The sequence below is a fragment of the Tasmannia lanceolata genome, unplaced genomic scaffold (assembly GCF_043159265.1).
Source record: "Tasmannia lanceolata isolate RefF3 unplaced genomic scaffold, GAP_Taslan_0.1 ptg000037l, whole genome shotgun sequence".
In the NCBI taxonomy this organism is placed as follows: Eukaryota; Viridiplantae; Streptophyta; class Magnoliopsida; order Canellales; family Winteraceae; genus Tasmannia; species Tasmannia lanceolata.
Genome location: NW_027518714.1, coordinates 41,332,194 through 41,359,674, shown reverse-complemented (window position 1 = coordinate 41,359,674; position 27,481 = coordinate 41,332,194). Strand labels below are relative to the sequence as shown.

At 39.3% G+C, this 27,481-nt stretch overlaps 1 protein-coding gene across 2 annotated transcripts in view; it reads left to right on the top strand.

Annotated features, from left to right (window-relative positions):
• Positions 1 to 25,272, top strand: part of EMB3012 (embryo defective 3012) — a 157,850-nt gene extending 132,578 nt beyond the window's left edge. The window contains exons 29-36 of one of the 2 annotated variants that reach the window (XM_077372843.1): positions 493 to 600; positions 1,409 to 1,550; positions 17,972 to 18,055; positions 18,154 to 18,397; positions 18,629 to 18,683; positions 18,770 to 18,861; positions 24,010 to 24,070; positions 24,631 to 25,272. In XM_077372843.1, coding sequence (XP_077228958.1) covers positions 493 to 600; positions 1,409 to 1,550; positions 17,972 to 18,055; positions 18,154 to 18,397; positions 18,629 to 18,683; positions 18,770 to 18,861; positions 24,010 to 24,070; positions 24,631 to 24,974 — 1,130 coding nt within the window. In that variant the 3' untranslated portion in view covers positions 24,975 to 25,272. Of the gene's footprint in view, positions 1 to 489; positions 601 to 1,408; positions 1,551 to 17,971; positions 18,056 to 18,153; positions 18,398 to 18,628; positions 18,684 to 18,769; positions 18,862 to 24,009; positions 24,071 to 24,630 lie in introns of both variants that reach the window. The other variant, XM_077372842.1, reaches the window with a different exon arrangement.
• Positions 25,273 to 27,481: the final 2,209 nt, after the last annotated feature.

Below are 27,481 nucleotides of genomic sequence, written 5' to 3'. Positions count from 1 at the left end.
CTTATCCTTGGCTGAACCTCCAAGGCATGATGATTCATGTTTCTTCCAGCTCATTTGACTTGTGTATGGTTCATTCTCAAGCATAGGCCATGTGTTGTGATGTGCTAGCATGAATCAACCTGTGAATACCTGTCTATAGCATAACTCTCAAGGCAACACATAGTCCATAAAAGAACTAATCAATTTGTGTTTATTGATAATCAAAACATGGGTGATTAAATGAACCCATGGGAACTCTTGGGCTAACATTTATTAATTTTCCTGACCCTTGGTGGGGCTGGGTGTTATAGAGAGAGAGAGAGAGAGAGAGAGAGAGAGAGAGAGAGAGAATCTTGTTTCGTTCAAATTGAATTCAACATTTTCTTCATGCTATAAAAGGTCCGTAATTTGTTATTTTTGTATTTTTTTTCTTATAAATACCACTGTATGTTTTGTTAGCAGCACATTTCATGTAGTCGCTACTGTTGTCTTGATAAGTACCTTATTTAGCAGGATTGAATGATGTAGCATCTGGACAGTGGGTAAGTGCCAATGTAAGTGTGCTATCTATTGATAGGCTGTCTGGAGAGGCTCATGCTGTTGGTGAAGGCACCACTCAAGGTAATGTGTCAAACTATCTTTCATCTCAAGTGGCAACTGTAACTACGAAAGGAATTTAGCATCACTGACTTTCTTAATAGGGTTTTGCTAATGAGTGTTCAATCCTAGCCCTCCGATCTATAGAGGAATTTCTTAGTACGGGTACCTTTATTGATCCCAATCCTCCTATCAAAAGAGGTATTCATAACATGTTGTTCCTCTAAACATCGGAGAGCTGGGATCATCCTATAGAAATGATTTTTATTCACAATTTATTGTGGCCCATAAAATGGACAGTTTGGATCATCATATGGTGTGCGACGTACTGTACTTTTTGAAAATTACGGGATTGTACAAGGTTACACCTTATAGAATCTCTCTTTTTTGGGTAATCTAGAGTTTGACGGGACCCCTACAGGTTTATTTGATAAAATGAAAGATGTTACATTTACAGGCACAATATGCCATCCCCGACTTGGAACACATGAGGTAGGGAGATTCAAAACTCGGGATAGACTAGCTTTATGGGAGTGTGTTGGGATCTTTGCAACTCGGGTCAATTTTTGGGAATTCAGGTTCACCTTTTAAATTGCCCTTGAGATCGTGATTTTACACATAATTTGAAATATTTACACGTCTTTTGAGATTTTATTATCAAAACATGTGTAAAATATGATCCCAAGGGCAATTAAATGCCCCTTAACGAATGCCCGTAGGGCACTCATTAGCAAAACCCTTCTCACTAATATCTCTATCATTCTCATTACTTGCAACATAAATATGGAACTGCTGATTAGGTTCTCATTTGAATGGTGTCTGCCATTAACAGTAATCTTCGAAGGTTTGAATTTCAAACTAAGAACACCAGTTAAGGTGCTGAGGGTGGCTTCGGTTTCAGTTGATGCTCCAGTGGAGACCTTAACAAATGTTCCTTTCCCAATGAAGGGCTATAACTTCTCCATAAGATTTAGGTTTGTATATATTAAGCTTCGTTATTGAAAACAATCAATTATAGCTAATCCAATCAGAATTATATTCCACGGATATTTTGTGTGCTATCTTACCAATGTTACATCTTTGAATTTATTTTTGATTCTGTGACATAATTTAGCCCAAACCTTGATAAGACAAGGTGGATGTTATATAATGCATTAACTAATTTACAGTGAAAACTTTTATATGTTTATTCTTTCTAGAGGATCTCTGTATGTTTTTCTAGCCATAGGCTGGGTACTTTATGATTTTTTTTGGGGGGACGAATACACAAAACATAAGACTTGTTGAACCTCAAATCTCATTAGTCTTCCTAATTTTTTTTTTTTTTGGGGGTAGGTAAGCTGAAATCGAACCTACGACCTCAAGGTTTAGAAACCAAACCTCAACCATTGAGCTACAGGCCTAACCCCAGTAGTATTCCTAATGTCTTAAGATGATCAATATTCTATCATTAACTAAGTCAAATAGCATAATATATGGACAGGCAGAAAATATTTGAATAATGAAGTGCATGTCTCTAGTGTTAATGACGCTGAAATCATTTTGGAATATATTTGGGGCTTCCAGAGGTACGGAGTTTTCAATAGTAGCATCATGAGATGGTATCAATATTGCAGTGATGATGATGATAACCAGGACCAAGGTGGCAATGAAGTTGGTAATAACATTGTAGGACCTGTAGAAGCTATTGATGACCTAAATACGATTCCTAGGCCTGGAGATTTTAGATATGGTGGGCACGGGTATGTGGAACATAGCCTACTTATATACACCATTATTTGGTGTTAGTCCCAAGGAAGTGTATTTGGAAAAAAAAATATTTACAGACATTATTTCAGTGTATACGATTAGATATGAGCTTACTTACGCTTATCCCCCTCAAATATATATTATATAATATGGGTATTATTGTAATCGTGTTGAGCCATTATTAAATACTAGGGACAGATCTTGGGACTTGATTTGGTCTCTCCTATTCTTTTTGGTAGGTAAGAGTAAGAAAGTCCGCTGTTGCATTTGCATCTCTCCATGTGTGTGAGATCTTCCAAGAATTGGGAGATCTTAGGGAGGGAATCTTCTATCTTGGCAAGTGTTGTTCTTTTCCTCCTTGGACATATATGGTGGGCTTCGATGACGATGACTACCGCCATCGAGTCGGATTCTATCCATAGATTATTGGTCAATAGCTCCTTTGCAAGAAGTTACCTTTTGTGAACGGTGTAAAGTTCCAGTGCATAGATATCTTCCACCTCAGTCTTTGTAGAGAACATACCTGTGATGCAGCCTTTTGAATCTCTTATGATCCCTCCAATAGAGGACCCTTGCTCTCAAGGGAAGCATCGATGTTGAGTTTATAGCAGTTTGCCTCTGGCTTAGTCCACTTGCAATGGTTCGTTTCGCTTCACTTTTGTTTTCTTTCACTATATATCCATTAGTAGCCGCTCTCACTTGATTTCTTTTGCTATTTTCGTCTTCAAGGGTCAAGTATTTCAATCTAATACGAAGGTTTTGAGAATGTCGTGAATTAGCACTCTCTTGTGTTTTGCTTTGCATTCAAAGATTCTTGCATTCCTTTCCAGTGATATATGATAAGTTGCTACAATGAAAGCCAGTTTCATTGCGGTGGTTATCTCTCCGTTACTTTTAGAATTTGCTCTCATCTAGGCCTCTTCTTCCGCCAAGCTCCTTCGTGGTTTTCTCCTATGTTTAAACTTTAAACCTCCATAATATTGATCTCCACACTTGAGCCGAATATGAACACGTGAAAAATAGATCATTGATGTTTTCTACTTCCACATTGCATAACGTGCAGGTTCAGCTGTGATGAACAGTTAAGAAATACATACGATCCAAAGTACTAATCTTGTCTTGAAGGGCTTGCCAAGTAACCAAGGCGTGCTTTGGGATGTAGCCAGGAAACAATATTGAGGTTTTCCATGACACATTTTGCTTGTGATTCCTTATGACATTCCATGGACTTTTGAGGGTAAAGGGGTCTTCTGTAGTCTTCTTCCAAATCGGTCTATTGTGGTTGCCAGTGATGATAAATGATCTTGATAGTACTTCTTTGAGATCTCAAACCGAATGTTTATTGAAGATTGGTCCCATTTACCATTGGTTAATAATTTATCAACACCGATCTTGCAAGGGAACCATATGGCTCTGCTTTGTATTTTCTCTAGAAGAGGGTCATTCGGGTGCCACGGTTCCTCCCAAAAATCTCCGTCTTTCGGTCTCCAATAATGAAGCATATGCTGCTTTTTGCATGTTCCCTTGATTTTAGTACACTTCTGAAACCCTCTGAGGGGTTTGGGACATTTTGATTTGCCCAATGTTTCTTTCCTTGAGATATTTATTGTTGACTAGGTATTCTAAGGTGTTTCTATCATGCCCCCAGACCACATACACAGCCCATGAGAAGATAGTGCCGTATAAGTAGTTTCTATCATGCCCCATACCACAGACACAGCCCAGGAGAAGGCAGTGCCATATACTTTCAAAGAGAACCCTGCAAGCATACAAGGCTAACCAAGCAATACCAAAATCATTCATGGTAGAACAAATATAAAAGCTAAGAGTCATACATAATCCAATTAATCAATGTCAAACCCTCACTTTCCCCAAGTCCCGCAATAACAAAATAACCAAGTATCAGTCAATCAATGTCTAAACAATACTCACTGTCTGTGGAAACTAAAAGTAAATCGAATAGAGATAATAGTCAAAGAGTCACGCCTCTTCTCCCTCGTCCACACCACGAGGGTCAAAATCTGAAAAATGTTAGGAACCACAGTCAGTTGAAGCTCAGTACATAATAATGCACTACAACAGTGGGGTCATGCATTGTAACCAAGGTTTAAAATTTGGTTTCGGACCCTGGAATTTCGAAATTTCGACCGAAATTTTGAAATTTCAGTCGAAATCTGGTACATAACCTGAAATGATTATTTTATTTAATATTAAATTTTGGCCGAAATTACCGAAATTTCGGTAAAATATTAAATTAATATTAAAAAACAGTTTTTTTTGGTCAAATTTTGGAAAAACCGAAATTTCGACCGAAATTCTGAAATTTCGGCCGAAATAAATGACCGTTTCGGTTTTGGGGTCAATTTCGGTGTTAGTCAATTTCGGATTTCGGTCGAAATCTAAAACCATGATTGTAACGAGGCCCAGATTTGGGGCAAATTTTTAGACATGATTTCTTTTTTTCAAAATCCCAAAATCCGAATCGCTACCCCAAAAAGGGAAACAACAAAAAAAAAATTATATTCCATTAGCAAAATGTCTATTACATGATTTATCTCAACCCCAGAAGAAATCATATGAGTGCTCTCTCCCATCCTAAGTGCCACCTAGACCTGTTCATCGGCAAAGGCTCCTTTGCTTTCCTCACCTACAAAGTCTGGAAAATAAACTAAATTAATAGCAAGGTCATGTGACTGGCTCAAGCAGTAAGAGTGACAAAAATGTAAATTGCATTATAGTAGTGGTTCTTATGGTATTCACATGATAAGAAGGAAACAACAAAAATCTCAAGATAAATGATCCGGATATGGAATACCGTGAAATATGTGAGAGTATCAACTGATAACTAAATATGACGACAACACGTAACAAGTAAAAGAGACACAGGGATTAAGATACTACCGCTCTCTAATACATCATATGTATATACTCAGTGAGCATCATCACAAACCGTAGTCTGTGGCTATCTAAAACCATATACATAAAGAGACATCTCATACCTTAGTATGAGGCAACAAAGGTTCTCGCGTATATCTCATATGGCCTAAAAATAAAAATCCTAAGTAGGCACTTCTAACCGCAGATTTTGTCAACAGTTCAAGGATACATTTTCTAGGATATAAGAACAGTCATATGAAACAAAACTACAATAACAAAATTATTAATGTAACCATTATTACAAGAGTCAGTCATCACTTGCCTTATAGTTTGAGTGTAGAATGAGACGTGAAGCTCTATGTACCAATCGGAAAGGAACTCGAATACGAAAACCCAAAACGAAAAAACACCAATTCTTCTTCTCTTTTTCTTCTTTTTTTTTGTTCTCTCTTGGTGTGCGCAAGTAGGGTTGCAAAAGCCCATGTTTTGGATTTTTAATAGCTAATGAGTTTTGTGCTTAAAGTGGGTCTTCCAATTAGATTTAATATTAAAAGTTAGTTTCCTAATCTAAGTCTTCCACAATTAGCAAGAGTCCATCTTTATTAAAACTCTCTAAGGGTGTACTTATCAAATTTAACAACTAAACTAAGTTTTAAATGAAAATAAAAACCCAAAAGTTGCCTAATAAGACTAAACTCGTAACTATGCCTAACCCTAATCGAAAAAATTGCTCAAATCACGTCCGAATCGCTAAGTCTTGGGTCCGTTGGATAGGTATTCGAAATACCCATCCACCGAGACCAAAATCATGTCGAAAATAGCTTATACTAAAAAAACGAAAATACACTGTTGTGATTTTTGGTCTGGGGATCTACGGTCCAAATTTAATTAAGGTTATTAACTTTCTAGGCCCGTGTGGGCCGGGTCTTTACATGCATGCCAATATCAAGGTAATCAAAAAATAAACAAGGAGAGTACAAAGCTACACATGAAACGGCTAACATGAATCCGCACAACTGTGATAAGTACAATAAGTAGGTGAGAAGCATAATCCAAAAGGTCGTATATCAAAAGTGTCACAACAAAGAGAGTCACAAGTCCTGAGGGATCACTGAATGTAGTCAAGCTGAGAACGATACCACCTCAAGGTCATCGGCTTAGTCCAAAAAGCTAGTTATTGCTTACACGGCCCAGGGTGTCGGAACTAGTTCCTCAATCCACATACCTATCGATAGGTCCAGGGTATCGTCCCACTAACGGGACCCATATAATCAACGTACTAGCCCCATTGGTGAGGGCCCTCATAGTCCAAATATAAACCTGAGCCTCCACAAAAGGTGTCCACATATAGTATACGTCAGGTTCAAAAGGATTGCAAAGGTCAAGTGGCAGTGATTCACATGGGTTCTACAAAGGTTTCAATGTAGTTGGGTACACATTATTCGAAAAGTGCACTAGAAGTCCTTTATTATGGGGCACACATCCAATACGAATAACAGAAGGTGTTAATGAGTATAAGGTTCTATAGATTTCAAACAATAAAGGGATTGAGCATGCGTGACCCAAACCAAACGTCAAGGTTATATCATGGTTTTTCATATATTGGTAGAAGTTATAAAAGTTGGGAACACAAGGGGTCCACAATCAAATTGAATATCCAACACCGAAGTAGTATGAAATTACGTACCTCAATTGATTATCTTCACAACTCTTCCAAATCAAAGTTGGTCACCTAATGATGTAATTCATCTCATTATTAACAATGGGGAACAAAAGAAATGTAAGAAAATACCAAAAGTCAAAATCCGGAAGCAGGAGAAAAAAACAGTGCATTTGTGCACTGCTCGGTCGGCCAACCCTGCTTGGTCGACTCTGATAGTTGATCGAGTAGGCTCGGTCGGCCGTCTAGAATGTGATATCACAAAGTGGGTTTCTAGATAGTCGATTGAGCTTCCTCGATCGATCGTCCAGTGCACGAAGCGCGAGATTCCAAGATTTTGAGTCTTTGGGGGATCCAAATATCATGAATACTCATCCAAATCAATTCTGCTTGGATTCGATGGACTCCGTATGACGGGGAGGGGGGGGATTCATCAAACCTAACTTGGTCGTCGGAAAATCACCGGATGAAGATCGGTGATGAAAATCGAAGTTTAGGTCAAAAATCGCAAATATTCGCTTTCAATGGTCAAAACATGATGATCTAGGGTTTGATAGGGATCCAATGGCACAATCAAGCCCAAGGAACTCTAGATCCATAAGAGGAACTCCTCCAAACGTGATCGAACACCCAAAAATCACATCTCTTTAATCATGCATTCAACTTTTTAGGGTTTTTCCAAGAACAAAACTGAATAGGAATAGGATCCTTACCTTAGATCGCGAACCTCGGCTTCCAAATCCACTTCTCTCTCTTCCACACGCACTCCACGTTCAAGGGTTGGAGAAAAACGTTTTAGGTTTTCTTAATCTCTCAGTAACCCACGAAAGTGGGTATTTATAGACTTTATTAAAAACCCTAACTACAACTTATCCCAAAGGACAAAAACATCCCTCTTACACTAAAGCGGAACAAAATTTGAAGTGGGGGTATTTGTGGTATTTCAGTTTCTCTTTTGCTAACAATGTGCCAGAGATGCCTGATTGATGAATCTTTGTTCATGTCGGCTAGCCATCTAATGCCTAGGGCCAAGGTTTGAAATTTCGGTTTCGGTTTCAGCTGTGGAAATTTCTGTAATTTCGTTGTAAATCGTAAAATTCCAGTATAAATTTCGGTTTCGGTCCTGGTCGAAATCGGAAATCGAAATTTCGGATTTCGGCCGAAATTTAAAACCATGCTCTCCTTCAATTTTTGGCCTGCGTATAACATCCCCATGATTCTGGGTGGTACTTGCATTTCATGTCATTTCCTGACCAGATGTAGTCCTTGAAGATCTTTTCAATACTTTCCAAGACTCCCTTTGGAATGTTGTTTTTTCCCTTCGGAATGTTGAAGTCCAATAGGTCCAATAAGAGTTGCCAGTTCAATTCGTCCTACTCTTGTTAAGTGTTTGTTATACCAAGTGGCAATTTTCGTTCGAATCTTCCCTATAAGAGGCAAGCAGTCCTTTGTCGTTAATCTTGATGTGAAAAGTGGTAGTCCAAGATATCTTATAGGAAGATGTCCTTAATATTCAGCTTCTAGAGAATGAGACCCGTGCACTGGTGGACGATTCCATTGAAAAAAAAATTTACACTTTTTAAGGTTAGCTTCAAGTCCCGTTTGAAGCTTGAATTTGTGGAGGCAATCTAGAATTCCTTGAGCTGTCTTCATATCTGTTGTCGTGAAAATCATAAGATCGTTGGCAAATAAAACGTGAGAGGTGGAGTGGTTACCTTCTAAGAAGCACGGGTACTCTCCGGAGGACCACGTACCCGTGTCGGGTGCGTTTCGGTTGCGGGTGCTCTTGGGTACTCTTTGGGTGCGTACCGGGTACGCATCCAGGTTTGTGTACATATCGGGTGCGCACCCGGTTCAAATTAAATCGAAAATTACAGATTTACAATAAAGGGGCTGTCCCAATTAACAAAAGGGGGGTTGAATATATCAAAATATCAAAATATCATTTCAAAAAAAATATATATCAAAATATCAATAATATATCTATATCCCGTAATTAAAAACCTAACAACTTAGAAGTAATATTAGATTTTAGTGATGTTATTGTTATTTGATTGTTCTCCAATTAAATTGTTTGAATTCTTTAACAAAATATTTAATTTTTTATTTTTATAAATATAAAACAAATATAAAAATATATTATATTCAGCGTACCCCCAACGTACCTGTATCCCTTTTTTTTTTAATTCACATATCCACGTACCCGTATCGTGTCGTACCCGCACCCCATACCCGTATCCGTGCTTCATTGGTTACCTTTGGTGAATGGCGTGGATATGAGACCGTTTTGCTCTACTTCATCAAGTGTGACAAAGCATTTCCGTCACTATACAAAAAAGGAGATGTGATAGTGGAACTCCCTGTCCTAGACTGTTAGAGGTAAAGTAATCAAGGGGGAAGCCATTAATAACGACTGATAAAGAGGGTTTACCTAAGCATTGGCGAATCCACTCACACCAAACCTTATCAAATCCTTGCTTTCGCATGAACGATAGCAAGGCATCTCCATTAACATTGTCCAATGCTTTGAGTAAGTCCACTTTGATACACATAGTAGGCTTTGTTTGTTATAATTTTATACAAAAAGTTTCATAGGGAAATGAGCCGAAACATTTCTGGCGAGTTGGCATTATTGCATTCAGGGATCGAGACTATAAAGGTCGAAAAAGGTGCTGAAGTCACAGGAATGCAAATGAAACAACCACGTTGCAACCACCCCTGAAAAACAATGGAGCCCACTCTTCTCAAAGAACATAGACCAGAGTTTCCCCACCAAACTGGAATACGTCACACCAACAGAGGAAGAAGAGAACCCAGAGGTGTATTTTGAATAAGAGGATTCCAAGGAAGCAAAGGAAAACTGAGAAAACAGTCTCATTGGCTATTTTTGGGGGCGGAGACTGATGTGGACTGGGTACCGGCCAGAGAGTACAAGGGCCTAGTGTAGTAGGTGTGACAAGTAGTGTGTTATGTAAGGGTTACATGATTTGTAAATAGCAAGAAATAAGGGGTGTGATGTATTGGGGTAGCCTTGTAATAAGAGGGCCTTTGAGTGGCCGGGTAGTGTGGTTAATTGTAAAAGAGGGAAATTTGAATTTTAAAAGGAGGGAATGCAGTTGGTAGTCCACTGTAAATCGGAGGTTTACTCAAATTTCAGAACTTTTGATGAATTTGAGAAATTTTATGTGCATCAGCTTGGAGAGAGAGATTTTGAGCTCTTGTGAGGGAAGAACTTTGAATGAAGTTAGAGAGAAATTCTTGGAAATCAAAGGCCTTTCATCTCTTCTTCTCGGCTTCATATTTCTGCTGAGCTAAGTCCTTTCTTACTTTTTTCTATTACAGTTTCAATATCAAATACAATTTCCTTCTTCTCATCTTTTGTTTTAAATATCTTGCGGTGTTTTTCATCAATTTAGCTTGTGTCATAACAAATCTATAGTTTTTCTTTGTTTTCTCTTAGCATTTGTGATTGAGATCATAGTTTTTAAACTCCCCCACGCCATCATGTACTCCACCAAGTCGACTCCCTTTTCCCTTGGCCGTGTTCCGCATTTTGCCGTGCATAGTCGATAAAAACTCCTTTGGCTCTCCCGAGTTATTACCACTTCAGTTGAGTACTCAACCACGTCAACCGAGTACTTAACTTCGTCATGCCGAGTCGACTAGGATTTTCTTCGACCGCGTTTTGACCTAGATCCGCATTTTGAAACACTGATTTAGATAGCAATTTCATCATTTTTTTAATGTATTACAGCCACATATTGTTTGTTAGAAGAGATTGAGAGGAGAAGAAGTGAGTTAGGTCATCTCCCCCTCACTTATGTATTTATATAATAAGAGATGTACAAAAGACCAATATACCCATAGGCACACACCAACACTCCCCCTCAAGCTGGAATGTATATGTCAAACATTCCTAGCTTGTTACAATTATCACTTAATTTGGCTTTTTTCAACGGTTTGGTAAACATATCCGCTAATTGGTCAACCGATCTAGTAAACACGGTGCATATTTCACCCTTTTGAATCCGGTGGCGGATGAAGTGGCAATCAACTTCGATATGTTTAGTTCTCTCATGAAAAACTGGATTTGTGGCAATGTGAATCGCAGCCTTGTTGTCACAATATAATTGAGAAGGAGATAATGGGGAGAAGCCAATTTCTGACAAGAGAGAGTAAACAAATGAGCTCTCCACCTGTGTGTGCCATAGCTCTATATTCTGCCTCTGCACTAGATTTGGAAATAACATCATGTTTCTTACTCCGCCATGACACAAGGTTACCTCCTACAAATGTGCAATAACCTATGGTAGATCTCCTATCAGTTGGAGACCCTGCCCAATCTGCATCTGTGTAACCTTCTATATTTCCTCTGTGAGAGATAAATTCCCTTTGTCGAATATGCACTTCAATACCCAAGAAGTATCTGAGACGGCTCAAATCTTTGGTAGGGAACTCATTTTGCAAGAATGTCTTCAATTTCTGGATCCGACTGTATCGCTGCCAGTGATGATGATGTCATCGATATAAACTATCAAGGGAACACACCCAACTTTAGATTGGCAGCTGAAGACAGAGTGATCAACTGCACACTGCTTCATGCCAAAGCGCATAATGGCATCACTGAACCGTCCAAACCACGCTCTAGAAGACTGCTTGAGACCATAAATGGATTTCTTCAATCTACACACAGAGGCTAACATCTCCCCATGAGCAACATCCCCAAGAGGTTACTCCTGTTAACTTCCTCTATGAACTCACCATGGAGAAATACATTTTTGACATCCAATTGATGTAGAGGCCAGCCTTGATTGACAGCAAGAGAGATGAGAACACACACTGATGGAATCTTCGTTGCAGGAGAAAAGGTCTCACAATAGTCCACCCCAAACGTCTGAGTGTACCCTTTGGCAACCAAGCGTGCCTTAAGGCGCTCAACAGATCCATCAGGCAAATATTTGACCATATATACCCAACGACATCCTACAGGAGCCATCCATCGAAGAAGACGAGGTAATGTAGGATGAAGATGATGATGGGCGAGTCGAAGAAATAGTAGTCTCAGAGGGCTATAAGCGAGTGGGATCCTCAATGATTGGGCTATCCATAAGTAAATAGGCAAAGGTAGGAAATCGACAGACGAAAAAGTAATATGCCGAGAGGAAATAAAAAAGAGAAGTCAATAAAGGAGATGGTGGCTTCTGAGGGAGACTAATGAGAAATAGGGCATGAGAGAAACCCTTGTTGTCATGAAAAAGAAACGTGATAGAGAGAAATGAGATAGGAGCCGCAGAGAATAAGAAGAAAGAGAATAGCTTAGGAGTTTAAGCCATGGGAGAAGAGAGGGGAAAGAAAGATGACAAATCTAGGTCAAGAAAAAAAGGGGTTTAGGGAATTTACAGTTGGTGGGGTGGGGTAGAGGGGAATTTCACGCCCGGGGGGGGGGGGGGGGGGGTGACATTCACACCAACACTGTTCATCCTCTGTTTTTTATAACAATTAACAGTTTTTGAACAGTTCTTGTGCAAGTTCCCTGAAAAAAAAAATCTGATTTGCAATATCAACCACCTTGCATTACTTCTTTGATGAAAATTTGAATTTCCTAGCCAAGATCTACATTAGAGACCCTACTTTGTTGCACTTAGAGAAGCCGTCACCCGAAGTGGAAGCTGGAAGGAGATTTTCAACTCGTTACATTAGAGAACGGCTTCTTTCTATTCATGTTCACAAACCTGGAGGACTGTCCCCAAGTCTTGGAAATGACAAACCACAACTATGGAGGACGAGCCCTAATTCTACAAAGATGGAGCCCGGACACATCCCTACAGAGGCTGAAACTTACTGGAATCCCCACTGGGATCTGTCTCCCGAACTTGCACCTAAAATTCTGTACTCCCCGCAACCCAAGCAAGATAGCAAGTATTATTGGGAAGCCACTCTACATGGACACCCAAACAGTAGAAGCGTCAAGGTTTGGACTACGGTACGGTTTGCGTTAAAGTCACTGTTGGGAAACCGCTCCCAGACATAATTCAAATCAAAACCCCAATAGAAGCTGTCATGCAGCAACAGTTTACAACTGGAAACCGAAATCATGTGCTAAGTGCAAGGATTTCAATCACACAACTGAGGGCTGCCACAAACCACCTCTAGGCAGGCTAAAACAGTAAACCAAAAATCAGAAGAGCAAAGTGACATGCAGCTTGATGACTACAATGGAGGTGATGATGTGGACCAGAATCCAATTCCCCCATGACTGACAAATATGAGATTAAGTCAAGCTAGCAAAACTGCTGCTCAACAAGCCCCCTCACAAACTCGACCAAATTCTCAATTACTTCCTTCGGGGCCTGGATTATTAGGATACAATTCCTGAAAAGGTTTTAAATACCTGTTTCAGTTTCGGTTTTGGTTTCGATCATCAGCGAAACCAAAACAGAAGACATTTCTGTTTCGGTACTAAATTTCAGCTGAAATCTTGTAAAATCACAGAAACATTTCGGTACGAATCACGACTGAAATCCAGGTAAGATAGTTCACCACTCTTTTTGCTTTTTATTTTTGTCCTTTTTTAGAAATATCTTAAAGGAATCTTGTTGTTCTTCTCTTTTTTTGTCAAGGTTGCGACATTTCGACCGAAACATTGCTTTTTTATCTGAAAAGATGCTTGTTTCGCATATTTCGACCGAAATTTCGGCTGAAATCCCGAAAGTTCAGACAAAATCTGATATTTTTCCAAATCCAGGTGGGATTTTGTTTCCGCCACAGCCGAAATCGAAATATTTCGTCCGAAACAAAAAATTTCGGCCGAAATCAATGATTTAGCTAACACCTTGAATTTATTGCCGACACACATGTCCTGCCATGTCCGACACAACACGCGTGTCCACACATGTCGACACTCCTTTGGACACTTTTTTTTTTTTGAAATGGTAGAATGATTTCATTAGATAAGGGAGCGGGCTGAGGAGGACCACTCCCGAAAGTACACGAGAAACAATAAAAATAAAGATACAAAAAAACTCTCAAAGAGGGAGGAAGTCAAACCACTCCAATGTCATACGACTAACCCCACCCCTAGCCAAAGAATCCGCCTCCCCATTGGCAGATCTCCGCACATGATTGAAAACAATAGCAGAGCCCGAGATTAGATCATCTATTTCATCAAAGATGACGAAAATCTCCAAGGAGGCAACACTGCCCCCTTCAACCATCGAATTACATTGAGTGAATCACCCTCCACAATAATGTGACCCATGCTCTCTCTATCAAGTCTTTTAATACCATGATATACCGCCTTTACCTCGGCCTCTGAGGCATCACATACCCCAAGAGGGCCAGAATAAGCCCACACAACTTCGCTGCAATCATCACGACATAACCCACCTACCCCGGCTGGGCCCGGGTTCCCAAAACTCGACCCATCGAAGTTAATTTTGAACATCCCAATAGGAGGAGCCTCCCACTGCTAAGCAATCTGAGACCTAGCCTCCCTACTAAAGCAAACTTCTCTCCACCCCTCCCATAAGTCAAAGGCCGAAACGAATCGGAATGCCGAAAGACATCTTGCCCACGATATAGAGAGGGCAATAATTTTCATATATAGCCAGTAAGGAGATTTAGCAACCGCCTCAAAAACTCTAGAATTTCTCTCTTTCCGAATCACCCACCATGTTGCAAGCAAACAAATTTTCCACAATAATTTTCCTTTCTTTCTCCACGGCACAAACTCCCACTGATGCATCAAATCCGGAATAGATAAAGGAAAAACCCAAGATATGCCAAACCTCAGAAGTATATAGCTCCATATTTGACGAGAAAAGGAACAATGCATGAAGAGATGACCCACAGATTCACCATCATCCAAGCTTAGGGGGTAATGGTCCACAAGCAACATACCTCGCTTCCTAAGGAAGTTAATCGTTTGAATCCGATCGCGACAAACAGCCCATCCGAAGATACAAACTCTAGATGGACAATGAAATTTTCATACCTTGGCTGAGATAGAGGATACATCGCAAGGCATCAAGAATAAATAAAAAGATTTGACAGTGAAAAAACCAGAAGATACCGCAGTCCATACTCTTTTATCCAAACCGGTCCTCTTAATATAGCACCCATCTAGAAGCTTAAGAAATTGGGATACCGACTCTAACTCCCTATCAAAGAAATTCCTCCTGAAGATCGGAGACCAAACTAAACTACCCCCATCGCGGACAAAACAATCACAAACAAAAGCCTCTTTATTGGAAGCTACACTATATAGATCTGGGAACACAACCATAAGAGGATCATCCCCACACCATACATCACTACAAAATTTAATCCTATCCCCCGAATAAAATCTAAACCTAACACACTTGTTAAAAGCATGTGACATTTGACATTTTCAAAATGTCACGCCATACGGTCAATGAAATGTTAGGAGTGTTAGAGTTAATGTGGGTGTGTTAACACATATTTGTGTAATAATCAATTATTTTTTGCATGTGTGTGTCACGGTGTCACCACTTCTAGAGGTTTAGATGTTGTCAAGTCAGGCAACTCATTTCCGTGTCAAAACTCGGCACACAAATCCATATCGACAAATTATGATTATATATACTTTCTATTTTAGTCGTATCCCCGTTACTAAATTTTGGGGGTTTGCCATGTCCGACATTCCGTGTCAGTGTCGACACATGAGACTCATGTCCGTGTCCACAAATCATAGGCCGAAATTTAAAACCATGGTTCCTGGGCAAAAGGAATAGTGAATAGTCTAATTCATTACCTTGGGCCTATGCTCCAAAACAAAAGAGATGTTAGAATGTTCATTCAAAGAAGCAGATGTTTTGGCCACAGCCGAAATCGAAATATTTCGTCCAAACGAAATGTTTCGGCTGAAATTTAAAACCATGGTTCCCGGGCAAAAGAAATAGTGAATAGTCTAATTCACTTCCTTGGGGCCTGTGCTCCAAAACAAAAGAGATGTTAGAATGCTCATTCAAAGAAGCAGTTATTGGAGTTTTACAATAGATCTGGAGTTTTGGAATTTCAGGAGGCGGGCTTGGTAGTTTCAGATGAATCAGTCAACTTGTAGTTTCAAGAGAGATTTGTTTAGGGGATCTAGACTAGTATGCAGTTTTAAAAAGGTACAGATGAAAGTTTTGAAAGAATGCTATGAAAGATGTAAAGAAGGCATGCTACAGAACAGAGGAAAGGATTAGTTAGTTTCTACTGCACTTTTTGTTTCTTTTGAATTGATCTCTGGTATGCCGGTGCCAATTCATCTTAATATTTTGTATTGCAGGCTGGGCCCATCTGAATGTTATTGAAATGTATCATTTTAAAAAAAAAAAGAAGCAGATGGCTTGGCATTCTCAACACCAAGTCGTCTGGACTGAATTTGAATAGTTGTTTGTTGTAATTGTGATCAAGGGCTATCCTGCCCCTGTTTGTTCCTCTATCTATTAGATATTTTGTTTCCAGGGATAGGGATGGTGTTTGGTATTCTCAGGTGTATTATCTTTTTATTTTAATACACCGATAGGGATCATGCTAAACCCCAGCTTACCCACCAAAAAAAGAAAACAAAAGTTGTTATTTAGCATGCTAATACCCCATAGGTGCACCATCTCCAAATATACTAATGTCAAATTTATGTGGTTACAGCCCATTTTGCTTGGAGGTATCTTTGTAAGACTCAGAAGCATGACGTTTGGCATTACACGGTCTTGTCCTCTCAAAATAGAAGTCGATGCATCTCAAACTCCTAGGGGTGGAATTTTCAAACAAAAATTGCGCACCTCAAGAACCTTAAAAGCCTCACCAAAACCCTTTGAGACTAAGAGCTCCTTCGACAATGAAGAAGGAAGGCCTTTTCAAGTAGTTGTTTTCATTGCTGATTAGACTTTGTGAAAAATGTGTAAATTATTTACCTTTGTTTACGTCTTCGAAAGAGCTTTCAAATGAATCCCAGTTCTGATGATAAAGCATCTAAGTTGGGACCAAATGCTATGACATGCTTGGATGAAACTGGGCACAAATACTTCAACTTCTGCTTCTTATGCGGAATGACGGAATGAGGGATAGATCAACCGAGATCCGTGCCACGACAAACTGTCCATTGCTTCACGCCAAATCTTTTCATTTCCACCCCCACTAAATGCGTACCAAAATTGAAATACAAACTTAAACCAAAATTATTAGTATATTAGAAGTACTATTCTAGTATGTGTTACATAATTATTTATATGAATTACATGTAAAATGTTGTGTATGTATTATGCATAAATATTTATATGAATTCCATATGAAATTTAGTATGTACTTGGATATCACTACGTGTCTGTCTGTTGTTAAACCACAATGGTTTTTTCTTATGTGATGATTCTTTTTATCATGTATTTCAGTATTATTTTGGCACTTCTTGAAGTTTCATCTTAAATGCCCTATTTGTGCTTATTTTGGCACTTCTTGAAGTTTCATCTTAAATGCCCATCATTTGCATGTGTTTTCATAAGCTTCCTGTATTTATAGGATTTCCACCGAAATTCCATCAGAAACTGACATGTTTCCATTTTCATGATGACTGAAATGCATAATTAAACAGAAACATGAAACCTTGGCTTTTCTATTGGCCTCTAATTTGCATTATTCTTTTTGTGTTGTCCTATAATGAACTGAACTAATCGAAATCATCAGATTTATAATAAATTCTGTTGTCAGGGTTAGTCTTCTGTTGCAATTTGTTGTAATTTCTCTACATAAATAATTTAGTAAATTCACTTTAATTATTCCCTTTCATCTGCTAGGCTGACAATGAAGGCAATTAAGAAAAGGGTGAAAAGCATAGATCAAAGAGAAATAAAGCAGAAATGTTTGAGATGTGATGTATATCTTTTATGAACTATGTATTCCCTAAGTTTACCTTCTCCTTATTCGATAATCCATCGCTGTAGTTCGTCAATTAATTATTTAGTCAATTATGCCACTCCTAATATATGCAGCTTTGTAGTTTGGCATGCTCTAGACAGTCTTTCATCTAACTATTTAACTGTTGTTTTAGATACCTTGGTGCATATGACTATTTAACAGATTTTCATCCTTTTCTTTGATTGTAAAAAGTGATTCGTACAATGACAAGTTTGAAGCCAATGGGAGTAGTAAGGGACTCCAGTATGATTGTAAAGTTGACCCACCTTTTGTTGGGTATGTTCCTATTTTATTCTTCTGTACTTCTTTGTTTAGGAACTATTATAATTTTCCTCTCATCTTTATTATATTGTTTTCTTTTGGTGGATTTTCAGGTATGCAAAGCCATGGACAGATCTTGATACTGGCCATTCATTTTGCCTCTTTTTCCCTTACTCTCCAGAGTATTTGGCTCGTTCTATGCCCAAGTTGATGGCTATGAGACCTGAACTTAAGAGTAGCGGCAGTGAGGGGTTTATGTACATTTCTGTCATAGCCTCATTGAGAGGAGCACCGCAGATTATGGGATCTGCAAATGCACCTTTTGTTGGAGGATTTTCAATTTTGGAAATAAAGAAGGTAATATCATGTTTTAGAGAAAAATACTTATTCCACGTGCAGAGACAAGCATTTGGGCATGTATTGGTACTGTCTTTTTTCAGTTCCAGTTTTGGATGCCTAAAACTACAAAGTATCGTTCTCTCATCAATTCCAGCATGAATGACTGAAAATTAATTATTAGGGAACTGAAGAATTTTTTTCAATGTTTCTTACATTGTGAACTGCTGCCTTTTACTAAAATTGCTGCAGTTGAATTTGACACCAAACTCCAACAAGAGTTTCATAACAGTTATTGGGAACACAGGTGATGACTGATCTAACAGATTTTGTATTTAAAATTTTTAATTTTAATTGAATCGGTAATTGGTATTTATCATATCCTCTTTGTAGATGTTGAAATCAATTGGCATGCCAAAGATTTAATGTTGATTAGGCCCTTCCGCAGAGATGACATGGGGATTGGTGGGCAGGCAGAATTTGAGGTGAGTATGTTTCCATACATAATACATATATAGGAAAAATGTATATATATACATACATGAGAAAAGAGTTCCTACTCCCCGGAGTAGATAACTTATCTACTGTGCTTAAAATACAGTGGGGGCCACATTGTTTGGGTTATCCAAAGCATTCATTTGATGGGCCCTCACATAGATAGGGTGGGCCCAAAAAATCAGCTCCATAGTATCATCCCAACCCTTCGTTTTGTGGAGGCAAAACTGGACGGGTATAAACCTTCACAAATCTGTATGTAAAAGTAAAACTGTGCAGGTAAGCTTATATATATATGAGAAACATTTTTTTGGTGTGCTGAAGTGGTTATAACGCCGCCCATTGGTTCGCTTAAGCAGGACCCAAACATTTACACGAATGGGAGGCGTTATAAGTTATAACCACGCACCAACATATTCCTCTCTCTCTCTCTCTCTCTCTCTCTCTCTCTCTCTCTGTATATATATATATATATATATATATATATATGAGAAAACGGTTCCTACACATATGTGTAGAGAGTTCTCTACACACTAGCTTAAAATACAGTGGGGGCCCACATTGTTTGGGTGATCCAAGCCATCCATTTTAAAGGCCCTCACATAGATAGGGTGTCTACAAAAAATCAGATCCATAGGATCATCTTAACCCTACGATTTGTGGAGGTAAAATGGATGTCTTTAAACCTTCACAAATTAGTCCATTTTTTGCCTCCACAGGTCAAATGGTTAGGATGATCCTTTGGATCTGATTTTTTGTGGACACCCTATCTATGTGAGGGCCTTAAAAATGAATGGTTTGGATCACCCAAATAATGTGGCCCCCACTGTATTTTAAGCTAGTGTGTAGATAACTTATCTACACATATGTGTAGGAACCGTTTTCTCTATATATATATATATATATATATATATATATGAGAAAACGGTTTCTATACACAAGTGTAGATAAGTTATCTACACACTAGCTTAAAATACAGTGGAGGGCATATTGTTTGGGTGATCCAAACCTTTCATTTTATTGGCCCTCACATAGATAGGGTGTCCACAAAAAATCAGCTCCATAGTATCATGCCAACCCTATGATTTGTGGAGGTAAAATGGACGTGTATAAACCTTCACAAATCTGTCTATTTTTTGCCTCCACCGTTCGAAGGGTTAGGAGGATCCTATGAAGCTGATTTTTTGGGCATACCCTATCTATGTGAGGGCCCATCAAATTAATGCTTTAGATCACCCAAACAATGTGGGCCCCCACTGTATTTTAAGCTAGTGTGTAGATAACTTTTCTACGCTTGTGTGTAGAAACCGTTCTCTCTCTCTCTCTCTCTCTCTCTCTCTCTATATATATATATATATATATATATATATATATAAGGGGAGGAGGTTGGAGTTTGGAGCTAGCTCTGTTCTAAAAGGCGGCCCAGACCGCCTAGGCGCTGGACGCAGAGAAAACGCCCCGCCCAGGCCCTGGGCGTTTAAAAAAGCGGTCTCACCGCCTGGGCGTTATTAGGCGGCCGCCCAGGCGATGAGGCACAGCCCAGGCACTGAGCATGGGCCTAGGCGGGTTTGAAGACTCAGATGAAGATAGAGTCTTGGTCTTGGAGGGAGAGGACAATGATTGGTGAAGACTGAAGAAGTGCTTGGATTTTAATCTTTTTCTAGTCATGGATTTGTGTGGTATTGTTAAATACTTAATTATTAAGTATTTTATGCTTAATTTCTTATTATGTTTTTGACTTTTTGTTATTATTTAATGTTTAGTGCTTATGCATAAAATGGTTTGGATTGTTATGTATTCAAGTATTTATATTTTATATAAAAAAATGCAAGATATTATGAAAATATATTAATATCTAAAAAAAATAAAAAACGCCTGGGCGCTGGCAGGTCAGTCAGCCGCCCATCTCCGCCCAGCGCTTTTTAGAACACTGGGAGCTACGAAGGCTCTTGGTCGCAGAGCTGTGGAATCTAATTGAAGGCCATTCTCGAGTGGGAGTGACTGGCTGTGCTTAAAATGTAACTACAAAAACTTTGGCTCACGCACCATATGCAGGAAATGCTTGGAACCTAGAAATAGAGAGAACCCTAACATAGTGTGGAGACCGAAAAAGATCCAAGTCACCACTCATGACGAGGATCGATGTTTGGACATTCCAGCTTCAGTAGTAGAAGAAAAAAAAAAGAAATCTTAAGAGCTGCCTTATTGGGAGTTTGAAATCTGGCTCTTGGCACTTAGATGATGTTTGGGTTTGGGCCAAAAAGTTGTAGGGCCTTCCGGAGTTGGAAAACCTTTCGCTATTAGCACAGTGGACATCATATTTCGCTTCGACTCTGAGATCCAGGCTATCTCTATTCTCCGACGAGGAGGTGACTCTTTTGGGGGATATCTTTCTTCCCTCCAGCCCTAGTTCCCGGCATATAATATAGGGGCTAGAACAGTTCGGTTGCGGTTTTATGACATTCCACTTCATGCATGATCTTCTGCCACGGTGAAGATCCTAGGTTTACATCTGGGTCAGGTCCTGGAGACCCAGCTTTTTGTGAATCACACTCATTGTTTGGCCTTTGCTTCTGCCCTGGTTATTTCCCCTTGTGGAAATCCATCCCTTAATCCATTAATTTAAGGGTAGATTCTACCATTTATTTGGTAGGAGTTAAGGTGGTGTCTGAGGATAGTATAAATTATCTGGCAATGTCGGTGGTGGCAAAATCTAGTAGTAAAGACAATTTGACTCTTTTTGAGGGATCCGATCAGATTCCCATCGATATAGGCTCACCGGCGGCGGTCTGCCCACCGGAAAAGGTGGTAGTGGCCACTGGCCGCGGATCGGAGCCGGTAGTGGTCCCCATTTCAAATTTTGAATTGCCCACCTACCCGCCTGTCCCCTCTGAGATTGCCCCTGTCTCGTCAGAAAGTAGGGAGGCTAAGCTGAGGGGACCTATGAGCCTGCCTAATGTAAGGATAGCACCAAAATCAGTATTGGCAGCTCCATGTAGCTCAAAAGGAAAGGCGGGTAGAAAAGATGTTGTAGACTCTTTTAGCCTAAAGTCGACGAAGGAGCTGAAGGCTTTAAAATTAAAAAATAGGTTCCTCAAGGCAGGCAAGAGCATAGTTGCCGGAAACTCCTTGGGCGAGTGGGAAACCCGTTTCCCCTAAAACGCGTTTCTTGCGGTTGGGAAACTCGTTTCCCCTAAAATGAGGGAAACACGTTTCGGAAACGTTTCTAAAATATGATACAAAATTGGAGAAATATTTCTGAAACACATGGGAAACATATGGTAAATGCGTAATAAACATATGCAATACTCGTAGAAAAATCAAATGAAATGTTTAGGAAACATATGTGGAACTTACGAAAGTCATTGTGGAAAAAATACATAATTTCCTTAGACGTTTCTCGTATGATTTTCTATTGTTTCTCGTTTCTCGTTTCCCCTGTACTTTTTTTCATGCGTTTCCCGTTTCCGTTTCACGTTTCGTTTCCTGTTTCCGTTTCCCACCTTGGTAACTATAGGCTAGAGTGTCGATGGAAATGGTACATGTTTGGGTAAAGGTAAATTCAGGAGAGGCCTCGGGAATGATGCTTGTATCTTGGCTACCCGTGGCGGCCTATCAGTACTTAACAGGAAGATTAAGTGTTTGTATCGAAAGAAGGAAGTCAGAAAGAAAATTCTTGAATCCGAAAATCACCATTACCTACGAATCCGGCAAAACTCGCCTAGTTCAAGTATGTCTGGTAATGATCGATCTGATGATACAATTAGTGTAGCTAAGGGTGTAATTACCCTAGTGGATGGAGACCTTGACTTCCTAAAAAAACTTAAATATAATGAAAAGCTTGCGAGGAAGGAAGCGCCTACCACCAGGTAGTCAATTCCTTAAGAAACAATGAATGAAAGAAAGGGCAGCAGGTAGTCGAAACTCGGGATTGTCTCCTTCCCAGACCACCTTGAATAGTGAGGAAGAACTTCACATGCCCCTTCGTAATTTGCCAATTTTCAAGAAGATTTTAGAAAAGGAAAGGCGCACCCGAAGGTGTCTGTGGGAGGAGGAGAAATATCTCAAGATCTCAAGTCTGGAAAATAGGCGCGAGGCCTTGGGTGCTGACCCGGATCGGGGGCGAGGTTTCCCAGAGGTGGAGGATGGTCGGCGATTAATGCAGTCTAATGAGTCCAATAGAAATGACAAAGGAAATGGGAGTTTTGTTATCGCCGACTTTAGAGGAACCTAGGCACCCAGAGTTGGAGGGTTTTAATGATTTCTTTGCAATGGGAGATGTTTTTGGGATCTCTTATCAGGAAACCTAGGCAAGACCAGAGAAATGTTCCTTGCAATGCAAACCAGAGTCGCAGCGGAGAAAATAGAAAGAGTCAAGGAGGCTGAAACAGAACTTGGATTATGAGATTAAAGGATCCTATCTTGAGAAGTTGGTAACTGTTACAGGGATCGTGTATTGCTTTCCAAAAATCTTATTTAAGGAGAATTCGTTATTTGTGGAACTGTGTATTCGACTTCTGGTGGAACACTATTTAGACATGATGCTTTTGTTTGATTTAATTATTAGAGCCTGGTTGGGAAGGAGATGGTTGCAGGAAGGCGGGAACTCAGTACGGAGGTGGTGGAAATTGTGACGTTGGTTTCAGTTCTATAGGTTGGGGGTAAGGTAATTTGCTAGAATGAATGATCGCAGGGGTTAGTCTTTGTGCTAGGTAACTCCAGATCCTAGATGAGTTGAGAAAAGATTTAGCTCCTCAATAGCTTGAGAGACCATGGTCTTTCGCTAGGCGAGGCACTTTGGTCTGGGAGTCCTTACTGTGATTAGTCAAGAAATGAATAGATAAAGGAATAGAGGAAAGGATTATGTGCAGATTAGAATTAAGTGTAGTTCAAGAACTATATGCAGTACAATAGAGGAAAGGAATAGTTGGTTTTTTGTAATTTATTCTGGCTACTTTTAAATTGGCTTCGGGTATGCCCGTGCAGATTCATCTTAATATTTTGTATTGCAGGATGGGACTACCGGTCTCGAATGCTTTTTGAATATTAATGAAATTTGTCATCTTTCAAATATATATATATATATCGTTACAATTTTACTTTTAGTTCTTTCCTAATGCCGTTTCTCACATCTTCAGGTCAGAGTTCTACAAGGTCAAAGTTTTGTGGATAAGATTATCATCACACTTCCAGCCACTGGTACGTAGTTGATATTATTCTGTGTGAAAACAGTAGACTTCTAACTGTTCATGGAAATGCCCAAAAGTTTATAGGCTTAAAAAATGTGAACATTATTTCCTTTTGTGATACTTCAAAGTTTCACTATCTTATTTGTATGATACTTGGGAGTGTACTCCTACACTTCCTTTGATTGAAGACCACCTTGACTGAGACTTGAGTAAAAAGGTGCAGGCTTTACACATTACTTTTAAAAGATTAGATACCATTAGTTGATGCATTTAAATGGTTCACAAATGACAGTGGGAGGAGGAAACACTCTGATTAGTAGAGATCCATAAAAATTCATGAGAAATTCTGAAGCTTTGCATGAAGATGTAGTTTCTGTTGAACTATATTAACTTGTTTTTCTACTGCTTGACCATAGTGACTGCTGACAGATTGGTTACCATTTTTGCGTCTATCATGACAATCAATACTAGGATAGGGAGGATGTCCTGCTTAAAGAATTTTTAACTATCAAGAGTAGCGGTTCTTGGAATTTACTACAAAAACAATGACGTAATGTTTTCTTATTACAGGCCATAGGGAGGAAATTGATGTCAACTATGAGACTGGAGAAAGAACCACATCATCAATTATGGGAAATTTTGTATGGGCTGCCATTCTTGGGAGTGTTGTGTTGATACTAACTGTCCTCATCTACATATGGTTGCTGGACAGACCCAACAGATCCAGGCAGTTGGTGCCTGCCACATCAGCTACTGCAGGTCCTACAACTCGTAACCTTAGTCCCCCAGGTAACATTCAGCACTCTCCACAGACACCTCAGCCGTTTGTAGAATATGTGAGGAGGACAATCGACGAAACACCTTATTACAAGCGAGCAGGAAGGAGGAGGTTTGATCCCCAGTATACTTATTAGATCCAAGAGCCTGCTATTTTGTGAGCCATATTTTTCTGTTTACTCTTACTTTTATCTCTAGCGGGAGCAGAAATGTATTTTAACAGAAAAACTTGGACCTGGCCGAGGAAGGAAGACAGAAGGAGAAATGAAGTTACAGAACTAGAGAGAAAAAATTTGGCAGAATATGTGTGTAATGATCAGATATACCACGCGTAATGCACCACTCTTTTGTATACTTGTAAGCATGTACCAGTGGTATGTTTCTTCCATGTAAAACCTTAAATTTTGATAATTGTATTTTATTGCATCCTTGTTAGTTGATAGTGTTTAAATTTTAAAATGCAAATGCTACATATGTGATCCTCAGAAGCAGGAAGATAAAATATATTGGAAATTAAGGGTTTGTAAGGTTTATTATGTTGGCAATGGAAGATTCAAGCTTTGTAAAAAATTTTTGTATATTGAAGTGAGATGACGTAGATTTGAATATTTTTTGGGCAGTGATAAATCGACTCCCCAAATCACTCCCCTATTTTTTGTGATTTATAGATACTTTATGTGGGATTTGCTAGGTCATTTCACGGGAATCCATTTCACGGGAAGCCATATTTTGGCCGACTTTTGCATGAATGAACAGGACACATTTCTGCAGATTTTCTCCTATTCATTTAACTCATCTGAGGTGGCTGTTCTCTCTTGCAAAAGCCTGCCACAAAATGGCTTCCGGCGAAATTGGGTAACAAATCCCACTTTATATAAAGCGAAGCCCCTCCTATTTTTTAGCGGGGGCAGGTAAAATGATTTCCTATGGTCACGATTACTCTACCCATGTTTGGAAACCTTGTAAAGTTTTCCATGGAATTTTTATAAGGCCACTCGTAAGAGATTAGGGGAGGATGAAAAGCTCCTAAATGGCGGTGATAAATTCACCCCTTGGGAGGATAAAGGGTACAACCCGCTCTCTTCATGAACCTTTGGTGGGCCCTAACAAGTGAATTATTTCGATCTTTGAAAGAGGTGGGCTCCACTTGTACTTAATCTCACAACCAATGCTTTCTCGTCTCTCTAAGTACAAACCCTTGATGGGCTTTCTCGTCTCTCTAAGTACAAACCCTTGATGGGCCTCAACAATGAATGGTTTAGATCTTTGAAGGAGGACACCATAAAAATTGTATTTTATTTTGAAAAATCACTTAGCCCACATGATTCGAAGATCCAATCCATTTCATTTGTTGGGCCTAAACGTAAATAAGCCTTTCCCATAAAAATCATTTTCATAGGATGATTCAAACCCTCCGATTAGCCTCTACTGAGGAGATGATTTTTGCGTAGAGGCCGGTCTACATTGGGGCACATCAACAGAATGGTTTGGATATTAGAATAACGTGGGCTGCAATGAATTTTCTAATAAATATGTGTTGCCTGATGTATGAATTTAGGTGCACATTTTTTTTTTTTTAAATGGAGTGGGGCCCACCTTGTTTAAAGATCTAAATCATTCAGTTGCTAGGCCCCAACGTAAATACTTTGTCTCTTGAAAATCATCTCCATTGGATGATCCCAACTCTTCAATCTATAGATTTTAAATGGTATAGTTTATCTACAGATTAGAGAGATAAGATCATCCAATGCCCAATGGAGATAATTTTTTGGGAAGAGTCTGGAAACATTGGTGCCCAACAACTGAATGGTTTGGATCTTCGAAGAAGGTGGGCTTTATTGTATTTTTCAAAAGGGTGATGATATTTTCAAACCAAACCACCCCCACACCCCCCACCCCCGCCATTATGCATGCTCCTCCCTATAACGTGTTTTGACGTCACAAAGTGTTAAAGTTGCCCACTTTTCACGTCAAATCACATTATAAGTGTATTGCATACGTACTGCAGGGGCGTTAAAATAGCATCTCTCTTTTTAAAGATATAGACTCTCCTATGGACGTAATACATACTTGGGCCTACCTATTATATGGTACTTTTTACATCACATAAACTTTAGAAAATTCATTGGGACCACTTTGTTTTTTATGATCCAACCCGATCATTTGTTGAACCTCAACATAAATAGGTTGTGCCCCAAAAATCATCTCCCTTGAATGATCCTAACCCTCCAATAAATCTCTACAGTTCAAAGAGTTAGGTTCATCTTAGGGAGATGATTGTAGGGAAAGGCATGTGTATGTTGGATCACAACAACTGAACCGTTTGGATCTTCAAACAAAGTGAGTTTAAGTGATTTGTCAAAAAAATAAGATACTTTTTTATGTCATTGTTCAACAACTATTCTTTTCCTGGATTTTCTCCTTTTTTAGTTGTGTAGAAAGAGGAAAGCCAGAAAAAACTCTAAAATCTCGTTCGGCTACGTGACCCGTTTAGGTCCGTTTCTAAAATTTTGCCAATTTCTCTTATTTTTCAACTAAAAAATAGGATTCTACGAAGTGATAAATAACCGTTTCTAAAGTTTCTCATCACACCGTTTCTCGTCCGTTTAATCAGGCGAGAATATGCTAGCTCAGCAAGATCTAG